The sequence below is a fragment of the Schistocerca gregaria genome, chromosome 1 (genome assembly GCF_023897955.1).
Source record: "Schistocerca gregaria isolate iqSchGreg1 chromosome 1, iqSchGreg1.2, whole genome shotgun sequence".
NCBI lineage: Eukaryota > Metazoa > Arthropoda > Insecta > Orthoptera > Acrididae > Schistocerca > Schistocerca gregaria.
The window spans coordinates 839,121,907-839,134,668 of NC_064920.1; the positions used below are offsets into that span (position 1 = coordinate 839,121,907).

The 12,762-nt window shown below is 38.5% G+C and overlaps 1 protein-coding gene across 1 annotated transcript in view; it reads right to left on the bottom strand.

The window, feature by feature from the left end:
- The window catches only part of LOC126272354 (uncharacterized), a 176,730-nt gene that overhangs the window by 9,780 nt on the left and 154,188 nt on the right, over nt 1–12,762 (bottom strand). The window contains exon 4 of the mRNA XM_049975165.1: nt 1,696–1,835. Within this exon, the coding sequence (XP_049831122.1) occupies nt 1,696–1,835 (140 nt within the window). The remainder of the gene's footprint in view (nt 1–1,695; nt 1,836–12,762) is intronic.

A 12,762-nucleotide genomic window follows, 5' to 3' on the forward strand; every position in this document is an offset into this window, starting at 1 on the left:
CACACACACACACACACACACACACACAGAGAGAGAGAGAGAGAGAGAGAGAGAGAGAGAGAGAGAGAGATTTGTGTTTTAAGTTAATTTTACTATCCATTAAATTCGTTACATCACTGGCTAGCTGATCAAAGGTTTTAATGGTAAAATACCTCACTCCTTTGTGTGCCATACTAAGGCTGAGTGATAGTGTAAATCACTTCTCCTTCTCGTATTATGTTTATGAATGTTGCTGTTGTTTTCAAACTGTGATGTATTGTTAACAATAAACCTTATAAAGGAGTAAACGCACTGTGAGACCATTGTCACTCTGCCTAATTGTTTAAACCAATGACAACCATGAGTCCATCAGTGGCCACAGTGGACTCCTATGCCTGACATCGTGTGCCTACTGGTGGCCACTGGAGAGCTTCACAGCTAACATCATGGCCTGGTCTGTCCTGTTGGTGAAACATTCATCTCTTAGCATGTGGCAGTCAACATTTAAAGAACTTTATATAAGTGTTTCTAGACTGGATAGTACACATTATCCTTATTACATGCTTCTGGGCAACAAACATTCTTCTTCCTCAATGATAAGTTACACCAGTATATAATGCCATATAATATTAGTGAATGTAAATAAGAAAATTAAGTCAACTTCTTTACATTTTCATCTCTCAAATCTCTAATGCAAAAGTTGCACAGCTAAGATGTTTACAAAGATCTGCAACATGGGACTTCCAGTTAGGTTCTTATCAACATAAGCACCTAATAATTTAGAATATTTTCTTTTATTTATTATTTGTAATGGTTTGGTCAGGCCTTGTGTAGCATTGAATTGTGTGATTTATGTTTTATTTAAATTCAGTGACAGTCCATTTGAAACTTCCAAGCAAATATTTTCAGTTGTCAAAGTTACTCCACTATGCTTAATTATAATAGTTGTGTCACCAGCAAAGAGAATTACATTGGTTCCTTGCATATATGATGGAAGATTATTTATAAATAAAAAGAACATAACAAAGACTCCTCTGGTACTCCTTTGGTGATTATTCCCCATTCTGAAGATGCTGTTTCATTATGTGCCTGTCCTGAGTTAGTTAATGCAACACTGCAGCCTTATAGATAGATAAGATAAAATCAGTTATCATCAAGACGTCTAATACCATAATACTTTAGTCTCTGTAGGAGAATACCATGACCTGCAGAATCAAATGCTTTTGTCAAATCACATACAATACCACTTGGCAATATTTTATCATTCAGATTTTTGTATTGTATGATTTGTGGATTGAATTTGTTTACAGCTGCTTACGTAACTGATGTACTGTTTCCTTAATATTAGGTCACAAACAATCATTTCAAAAAACACAGGTTTCAGGTTCTTGTCAGAAGCACATCATAGTAACTGTTTCAACCATAAAGGTAGAAGGATGTTCATGAGGAATAAAACAGATCCTCTATCTTAAAACAGATACAGGCCAAAGAAAGAAATAATATGTTTTAGCTCTTCTGTAGTGTGTAACAAATTAATCTGTCTAAACAACAAATAACAGAATCATGAATTATTTACGATTTAAGTCTGCTGTTCAATATATAAAGCAAGTAATATTTCCATACATGCACATAAAGTGACAGAAACTATGTCCACTGTGGAAGTATGAGTACATGTTATAAATTAACAGAAACACACAGAAAATCTGGAGAACTCACGCAATGTATTTCCAAAAAATGTAGAGTTTTCGCCATGTTCTTTTAGTGTTTTCAATACTATTTTGTATCCACTTAATGATTCGTCAGTGCTGTATGCCCATGTAGAACCCCGAAGATCCAACAGCTCCTTCACATGTTTCCTGAAATGACACATTGTTTCAAACTGTAATAAAACAGTGTAATGCTTCATTGCCTTCTAGAATAATATGTTGCCCATTACTAAAGTATTTATACTTCACACTTAAAGAACTGCTTCACCAAACTTGTAAAGCTCTACACACAATGTCAACACAGTGGCCAGTAAAGCTCCTTTTGAATAAATCACACAAATTTATTGGCTTCCTGCATTTGCTCGTTGACTGAAAAAGTTTAAAAGAACATACATGTTCTATGATTTACTATTATACATCATATTACACTTAATTTATTATAAATACAGTTCTTGTGAAAAACAATTTGCATTAAGACTATGAAAGCTGACAAGAAATAGTTATTTCCTTTTTTTTTTTTTTTTTTTTTTTATGGTCATCCTCTCTTTGACAAAAGATTTTTGAGAATAAAGATAAGCTCTGACATATTTATCTGCTAACTGTTTTGTTATTGTTATCACACTTACTGTTGTATATTCTTACCTCAGCATCTTCCCTATATGGTGAGCAGCAACCTATCCTTTTTATAATATTGTCATGGTAGTGAACAAGACAAATCCTTATTGTATAAACCACTTATCAATATTAACTTAAATATATTTTTGATGCTATTACCACCTACGTACAAGCAGTGCTTCCCAAACTTGGAGTCTGCAGTGCCTAATGACTTCAAAAATAATTTTTCTACTCTCCAACCCCCCCCCCCCCCCCTCCTCCCCCCCACCCCACACACACACACTTCACTTTTTACTATGTAATGTAAACTTTAGTGGAGAAGGTCTGTCTCCACTAACAGACAGTAGAGTCACTGAATGACTTTTTATTCATCCAGTTTTATCATAAAGCACCAGTTGTACAAGTGCTACTGGACAGGCCAAACTGAAGACACAGTTGTATTCACTATCAGTAAAAAAGAAGTGAAAGTAAGTAGGTTCATGACAACCGCCCGGCTAGCCACATAGTCCAACGCACTGCTTCCCGAGTGGGAATGCATGCCGGTCCCTGGTACGAATCCGCCTGGCAGAATAGTGGTGAGGTCCAATGTGCCGGCCAGCCTGTGGATGGCTTTTAGGTGGTTTTCCATCTACCTCGGCGATTGTGGGCTGGCTCCCCTTATTCTGCCTCAATTACACTGAGTTGGCAATTGCTGTGCAAACACTTTCTCCATGTATGTGTACACCATAATTACTCTACCACACAAACATTTGGGGTTATGTTCATCTGGTATGAGATGTTCCCCAGAGGGTGGTGGGTTCACTGGGGGCCGAACTGCACAATAACCCTGGGTTCAGTAAGGGGCAGAGGTGAGGTGGGTGGACTGCTGTGGGGTTTTGAACCACTGAGGACTACAGTGGGATGAAGCCTCTCCATCATTTCTAGGGCCCCGGCTCAATACACAATACACAAGCAGGTTCATATCCTCAAAATCTAAGTTTATCAGTAACTGTTTAAGGACATATCAAAATAAGGATACCATAATACATAGTAACAGCATAATAAATTGCCAAATTAAAATTGGGAAGCTATTCTTAAAATTTATTTTTCATATTCAAAACTTCTTTTACAGAAATAATTTGCCACTCCCCAAGAAGTAATCCTTACTAAATAACATAATTTCATAAATGAATATTTATACTTTTGGGAAAAGAAATTGACAATAGCATGGATTACAGAAGTAAGAAAATATCTTGAAAGAAACAACATCAAAGAATCAGAAATAGCAGAAAGAAACCGTTTTAAAACCAAAGTGCTAAATTTGGAAGGCTTTCAAACCAGAAGAAATAAAAAATCGGGAACAACATGGGCAGAAGAAAGTAAGAGACTTCCTGGGGAGAAAATGAGGGAATACTGGAAACAACAAAGGAAGAAGAGGTACTGAAGTTGTTAACGAGATCCCAGTTGGTTAATGTGATTGGGGGGGGGGGGGGGGGGGGGGGGAGGAGGGAAGAGGGGGGAAAAAGAGCATGAAACATTCAAAACATAAAGCACTGTAAAGCACAGCTTACAGAACTTCATTTTTTAAAGGCACAAATTATTCTTACAATTCATTTTCTGTATTCTACAAATAGTTTTGGTATGGAATGAGTGTCCCAAGAAAATGGTCCTATATTGGAGTAGTGAGTGGAACTGTGCACAGTTGGCTTGCAGTACCTTGTTCTGCATGTTGTAGAATTTAATATTCTTAGATTGTAGCACAAGGATGAGAGTATCTATGACAAGTTATTTACATGCCTGTCCCATTTAAGCCCTGCTGAACCCATATATCCAAAAGTTTTATATTTTCTAGAGAATCATTTTTGATCTTACTTGAATAGGCATGTGGCTAAAGGGTGGAAATAAATGAAAGTTGATGTACACAGATAGTTCTGTATTCACAGTGACTTATTTTTGGTGAACCACTCAGAGTTCCTTCATAGAACTTCCTACTATTGACCACAATATATCTTGACTGGATCCACTGCTAGTGTCATCAGCAGATGTGATAAAGACAGTCCTATGAATGGGCTACCAGATACACCATATTTTATTAATGGTTTACTGAAAAGGAAGAAGTTGTTTTCTTGTTTTATTCTGAGTGTTGAACTCTTACTGAAGTGATACTTCTGCCTGCAATTCTTTAGGTATGAACACATCCAGCAACATGCTACAATTCTTACACCTTGTCTTTGTAATTTTTTGACCAACAGTTTATGGCACAGTATAGTGAAGGCTTTTCAAAGGTCTAGGAAAATATCTACTTTATGTTAATCAAGGGATTTTAAGCACAGTTAAAGAATTCAAAAACTACTATTTGAGTAGATTTAGACTTTCCAAAGCAATCTGCCTCAGGTTACCCAAATGTCAAACATACAGCACAAACATTCCTTATTGATATAAAGCCACCTGAAGATGAAGGTAGAATATCCAAAATACAGAGTGAAAGTATAGTATAATAAATGTGACTGGTTATAGCAATTTGTATTTTTAACTGATATCAATAACACGGTCAAGCCAAATTTAAAATGAAGATTTTCTGAATAGGTAAATAATAGTCTCCAGCTATTGGAATAAAATAGGAAAATGCATAATTAATACATCCAAACATGTAGCAACATTCAAATATTCATTTGAGTGAATTTTTGCAGACCAAATTATGGTAACTATCACTATTACTTAGCCTGCTATGCTCTTGAATCTAACAGAAGTGAATTTAGAATTAGTTCTTACAGATAAACAAACACATAGTATGTATACACCATCTCATACATTTTAACCAACATTATTATTATGATGTGTTATGGTATTTAGGTTTTATTCAAACTAGATTTAGAAGAAGTCTTCTCCTTCATTTTCAGCTGCTAAGAAATACATGACTGCCATATTTCTCTTGATGATGATCCACATGAAAACAAATACAATAACAAAATCCTTAACAGAAACTGGACCATTTCGAAAAGAATTTATTAGATTTTTTTCTACAATCAATGAGTCATTAGTCAACCAATCCATAACAGAAACAAAGCAATCAAGTATTCAATGATTTAACACTAAGAAAGTGAAGTCAATTTAATCCATCAGAAAGATTATCAGCATGTTTTATGAGCTGCAAAAGGTATTCTTTTTGGTGATTACAAACTGTAAAGCAAGAACTGACAAATATATTCCTAGTCTTCTAGAGCAGGGGGACAAAAATGTACAAGAGATGTTGCCTATACTGCAAAACAAAGAAAAAAATTTCATCATACAGTGTTCCTTTTCATAAAGGTCCTTTGGAAACAGAAAACTGTATGGTTTGAACTACATAGAATCAGGAGCAAATTTCTGCTATTCATCATATTTTGACCTGCTGACACTCACATATTTGAGGAAAGTGATACTTGACATCTTTTAGAGTCTACTTGAAACAAAGCAAGCTAAAACAATTCCATGTATTATTGTTGCACTTCTATTATTAATTTTTTTCTTCTTTTTGTCAGTTTTTATTTTGCATCTTAGTTATACACATGTACATATGTAGCATTTGACCACATCTGCCAAAAAGTTAATCAGACTATACGAGGTGCATTCAAGTTCTAAGGCCTCCGATTTTTTTTCTAATTAACTACTCACCCGAAATCGAGGAAACTGGTGTTACTTCTCGACGTAATCGCCCTGCAGACGTACACATTTTGCACAATGCTCACGCCATGATTCCATGGCAGCAGCAAAGGCTTCTTTAGGAGTCTGTTTTGACCACTGGAAAATCGCCGAGGCAATAGGAGCACAGCTGGTGAATGTGCGGCCACGGAGAGTGTCTTTCATTGTTGGAAAAAGCCAAAAGTCACTAGGAGCCAGGTCAGGTGAGTAGGAAGCATGAGGAATCACTTCAAATTTGTTATCACGAAGAAACTGTTGCGTAACGTTAGCTCGATGTGCGGGTGCGTTGTCTTGGTGAAACAGCACACGCACAGCCCTTCCCAGACATTTTTGTTGCAGTGCAGGAAGGAATTTGTTCTTCAAAACATTTTCGTAGGATGCACCTGTTACCATAGTGCCCTTTGGAACGCAATGGGTAAGGATTATGCCCTCGCTGTCCCAGAACATGGACACCATCATTTTTTTCAGCACTGGCGGTTACCCGAAATTTTTTTGGTGGCGGTGAATCTGTGTGCTTCCATTGAGCTGACTGGCGCTTTGTTTCTGGATTGAAAAATGGCATCCACGTCTCATCCATTGTCACAACCGAAGAAAAGAATGTCCCATTCATGCTGTTGCGCGTCAACATTGCTTGGCAACATGCCACACGGGCACCCATGTGGTCGTCCGTCAGCATTCGTGGCACCCACTTTTCACATTTCACATTTTCAGGTCGTCATGCAGGATTGTGTGCACAGAACTGACAGAAATGCCAATTCTGGAGGCAATCTGTTCAACAGTCATTCGGCGATCCCCCAAAACAATTCTCTCCACTTTCTCGATCATGTCATCAGACCGGCTTGTGCGAGCCCGAGGTTGTTTCGGTTTGTTGTCACATGATGTTCTGCCTTCATTAAACTGTCGCACCCACGAATGCACTTTCGACACATCCATAACTCCATCACCACATGTCTCCTTCAACTGTCGAATTTCAATTGGTTTCACACCGCGCAAATTCAGAAAAAGAATGATTGCACGCTGTTCAAGTAAGGAAAACGTCGCCATTTTAAGTATTTAAAACAGTTCTCACTCTCGCAGCTGGCGGTAAAATTCCATCTGCTGTATGGTGCTGCCATGTCTGGGACGTATTGACAATGAACGTGCCCTCATTTTAAAACAATGCGTATGTTTCTATCTCTTTCCAGTCCGGAGAAAAAAAATCGGAGGCCTCAGAACTTGAATGCACCTCGTATATCATACAAATTCATTAGTCAGCTCGTAATTTTCAATATGCTGATTAGGACAATGTGTTCAATTTTCTACAAATGATACTGATTAAAAGTAAAGGATAACTAAAATTATCATAACAGTATGGAGAGGTAGTCTCTGACTGAGCTAAACAACTGTTTTGGAAGTATTAACACCAAGCTTTAGAAAGCTTGGCTTCCAAACTTTACAGTAACATATTTTAATTTTCTGGAAACTAATTAACTTATAGATAATTAGTACTGAAATTCATATACACCCAAAATTACAGTTGCCTTTTGTGATGTTATACTTGTTTATGTCACAGATTTACTGCTATATTTTTGTTGCCCTAATTTTCTCGACTGAATGACACCCTTCATTAATAAATTAAGCTACACATTAGTAATTTGCAGAAACTATGAGAATTTCAAATATTAGAACTGTACTCATAATCAGGTAATTTGTAGTGGACATATACAAAATAGTTCTGTAGCCTTTTATAATTTACCAATTAACCACCTGCTTTGCAAACCAAGACATTCTTGGAACACATAGTATGTATACTCCAATAAATTTCAACCATAGAGTTTTGTAAACAAATATACAGTTGTTAAAATCCAAAAATATCATTACACCAGTTTATAAATAACCCTCCCAATCCAAAGACCTTCAGTCTGTGTATCACAATCATCACCACACTAACATCTCTCTGTCAGTACCTACAATCATGTAGTAAAGCCGGTGTCTAGAAAGTACTCTTAAGTTTACAATGCAAGTTTGTGTTCATTTGTATGAACTGTGCTCAACTAACTGTGCTGTATTAACTGTGATTTTAAAGATGAAGAGTTTCATGGTGAATGTTGTAACTGATACGTGAAGAAACTGGTCAATGTCCCAAAGAGTCAATTCAAGCATAACTGTGTGAAATAAGTGAATCTAAAAACAGTGGCGTTGTGTCCATTTATGTTTAACAGCAGTCAATATCGAAAAAGAATTTTCAGTTTTGAGACTACAAACTTGCACATTACTGAGAAGAAGAAATGTAAGAGACTATTAACCAGATTAGTACCACTACACATTGTTGAAATTATAGCAATCACAGGGGAGTATTTTGCAGATCTTTCAGAATCACACAGATACAATATACTGACTGAAAAAGTGTTGGGCAAAATGGATTGACTTAAAAAAAAAGCTACAATGAGAAAAAAGAGAGTCAGGAAATGCAGGACTAATAGTAGCAGAGGTGACTTAAAATATTTGCAGTATCTGTTGCTTGAATACTATTAGAAAGAGCAGGTGCCAAGAATATAGTTCTATCATTTCAAAGAAGATTGATTTTAAAATTGAATGATTCATTATGGTATGTTCAATAGCCATCACACTTTGCCAAAAACCCTCTCAATGCTTTAATCTAACATGATTTCTTCTGGTAAACCAGAAAATCAGGACATGTTGAGCCATTTAAACTAACTTTCATGCAACACAGGTCCCATAAAAATTGCAAAAAATATATATATGGTGAGCATAAGTGAAAACCATAGAAGTTTGAATGAGTGACCATTTGTGATGCCATGCTTGTTCATCATCACCTATAAAATGAACGATACAGAACACTCCTATCCAAGATTGTTACATCGGTCAAGAATTTAACATATACAAATTGCTTAAGATCAACCTCAATGAAAAGTTAAAATTTGTGAGTAACAAATTTATGCTTTATAATAGATTATTCTGTTCACTGATGCATTAATTCATTGTGTTCTGATGATCTCATGATGGAGGAAAAACTTCAGGAATGTTTAACAGACCAAGGTACTCATTAATAAAGCAAAATAGCTGTCAGAGGCTGCATTCTTAACGAACTGTGATTAAACCCCAAAGAACTGCAAATCTATACAAAAATTAAAAATAAAAACACATTTTTATTGCCTATGAAGCCAGGTTTATTCATGTAACCTTAAATACATCTGCTGCCTTTTCCAATTTTATAATGTTATTTCATTAGTATCAGTATTCCATTGATTTTCAAGTTGTATGGACATCATGATATTGTTAATATCTATGCATCGAAAATTAGTAAGCCATTTATTTGTAGGTATGAATACCACACTATTCATCACTCTCTGCTTCATAAAATCTGATCAAAATGATGGTAACCATCAAGGTGCTCAGCGCAATAAATATTAGATTCCACTGCACATTTTTGTGTATCAGTGTTATGTTTTCAGCTGCATTAATCTGGATACCTAACTCCTTGTCCATGTTTACTGCAGTCTCATAAATGTGATTTCAGATTTTCTCGTGGGAAATAACTCAAAGAAGTGATATTTGCGACTTGATGGACCAGGCAATGGGATCTCATTATACATTCCAGCATCAAAGAACATAAGCTAAACATTTCCACACTGAAACGATACAATACTGCAGCCTGCTGAGCTAGTCAAAGTGTCTATGCTCTAACAACTCAAGCAGCAGATGATAATCAAGACAGAAACTTAATGCATTCTTTCGAAAATTAACAGTCTGCACTTATTCCAGACACATTCAAGGCTCCATCTGTACGCAGTTTCCAAACTGCTCATTTTCTATCTGCATATGTTCAGTAGAGAATTCCCTACTTTCCATTTAATTGTTACATCTTTTCAGAAAATAACCCTATACAGAACAAAAAACAGCAAAGTGTATCAAGATATCATAAATAGCAGTCAGAGGAAGACATAAAAAAAAAAAAAAAACGAGAAAGTGCCAGTAGATAGACAATAAAAAATATACAAACACAAATTTCAAGCTTACGCAACCCAAGGTTGCTTCATCAGGAAAGAGGGAAGGAGAGGGAAAGATGAAAGGATGTGGGTTTTAAGGGAGAGGGTAAGGAGTCATTCCAATTCTGGGAGCGGAAAGACTTACCTTAGGGGGAAAAAAGGACAGGTATACACTCGCACGCACACACATACATATCCATCCGCACACATACATATCCATCCGCACACATACAGACACAGGCAGACATATGTAAAGACAAAGAGGTTGGGCAGAGATGTCAGTCAAGGCAGAAGTACAGAGGCAAAGATTTTGTTGAATGACAAGTGATGTACGAGGGGCGGCAACTTGAAATTAGCGGAGGTTGAGGCCTGGCCCAATCTGTTACCCCCAGAAACCATCCTTGTAATCATTGATACTATTTTCTTATACACAAATATCCCGCACGTCCAAGAACTTGCTCCGATGGAGCACTTCCTTTCACGCTGATCACCTGCTAACCTACCCAAAACCTCTTTCCTCATTACCTTAGGCAGCTTCATCCTAACCCACAACTTCTTCAGTTTTGGAGGCGAGACACACCAACAATTAAAAGGAACAGCCATGGGTACCAGGATGGCCCCCTCGTATGCCAACCTATTTATGGGTCGCTTAGAGGAAGCCTTCTTGGTTACCCAAGCCTGCCAACACAAAGTTTAGTACAGATTTATTGATGACATCTTATGATCTGGACTCACAGTGAAGAACAACTCCAGAATTTCCTCTCCAACCTCAACTCCTTTGGTTCCATCAGATTCACCTGGTCCTACTCCAAATCCCATGCCACTTTCCTCGATGTTGATCTCCATCTGTCCAATGGCCAGCTTCACACATCCGTCCACATCAAACCCACCAACAAGCAACAGTACCTCCATTATGACAGCTGCCACCCATTCCATATCAAACAGTTCCTTCCCTACAGCTTAGGTCTTCGTGGCAAACGAATCTGCTCCAGTCCTGAATCCCTGAACCATTACATCAACAACCTGAAAACAGCTTTCGCATCCCACAACTACCCTCCCGACCTGGTACAGAAGCAAATAACCAGAGCCACTTCCTCATCCCCTCAAACCCAGAACCTCCCACAGAACACCAAAGTGCACCACTTGTGACAGGATACTTCCTGAGACTGGATCAGACTCTGAATGTGGCTCTCCAGCAGGGATACGACTTCCTCAAATCCTACCCTGAAATGAGATCCATCCTTCATGAAATCCTCCACCAAGAGTGTCTTTCCGCCGTCCACCTAACCTTCGTAACCTCTTAGTTCATCCCTATGAAATTCCCAAACCACCTTCCCTACCCTCTGGCTCCTACCCTTGTAACTGCCCCCGGTGTAAAACCTGTCCCATGCACTCTCCCACCACCACCTACTCCAGTCCTGTAACCCGGAAGGTGTACACGATCAAAGGCAGAGCCAAGTGTGAAAGCACCCACGTGATTTACCAACTGACCTGCCTACACTGTGAAGCCTTCTATGTGGGAATGACCAGCTACAAACTGTCCATTTGCATGAATGGACACAGGCAGACAGTGTCCGTTGGTAATGAGGATCACCCTGTGGCTAAACTTGCTTGGTGCATGGCCAGAACATCTTGGCACAGTGTTACACCATCCGGGTTATCTGGATACTTCCCACCAACACCAACCTATCAGAACTCCGGAGATGGGAACTTGCCCTTCAATATATCCTCTCTTCCCTTTACCCACCAGACCTCAACCTCCGCTAATTTCAAGTTGCCGCCCCTCGTACATCACTTGTCATTCAACAACATCTTTGCCTCTGTACTTCTGCCTCAACTGACATCTCTGCCCAACCTCTTTGTCTTTACATATGTCTGCTTGTGTCTGTACATTGTGCAGATGGATATGTATGTGTGTGCGCGAGTGTATACCTGTCCTTTTTTCCCCCTAAGGCAAGTCTTTCTGCTCCCGGGATTGGGTGTCACTTGAGTCATACGTCTGTACGTGACATTTCCACACTCATAAACATCCTATGGTCCACTTTTTTCTGATGTCATAGTGAAGTGGACTCATGAAGGGACACGTACAGCACAAAAGTGTTCTGGCCGACCTCGTCTGCTGACTGACAGAGACCGTCGACAGTTGAAAATGAGTGTAATGTGTAATATGCAGACATCTATGCAGACCATCAAACAGGAATTCCAAATTGCATCAGGATCAAAGGCAAGTACTATGACAGTTAGGCGGAAGGTCAGAAAACGTGGAGTTCATGGTGGAGCAGCTGATCATAAGCCACACATCATGCCGGTAAATGCCAAACAAAACCTCGCTTGGTGTAAGGAGCATAAACATTAGACAATTGAACTCTAGAAAAATATTGTGTGGAGTGACAAATCACAGTACACACTGTGGTGATCCAATGGCAGGGTGTGGGTATGGCGAATGCCCAATGAACATCATCTGCCAGTATGTGTAGTGCTAACAGTGAAATTCAGAGGCAGTGGCATTACGGTGTGGTCCTGTTTTTCATGGAAGGGGGCTTGCACACCTTGTGGTCTTGCAAGGCACTATCACAGCTCAGGCCTACATTGACGTTTTAAGCACCTTCTTGCTTCCCATTGTTGGAGAGCAATGCAGGAATGGCAACTGCATATTTCAACATGATTGAGCACCTGTTCATAATGCACGGCCTGTGGCAGAGTTGTTACACAACAATAACATCCCTGTAATGGACTGGCCTGTATGGATTCCTGACATGAATCCTAAAGAACACCTTTGAGATGTTTTGGAACACCAACTTTGTGCCAAGCTT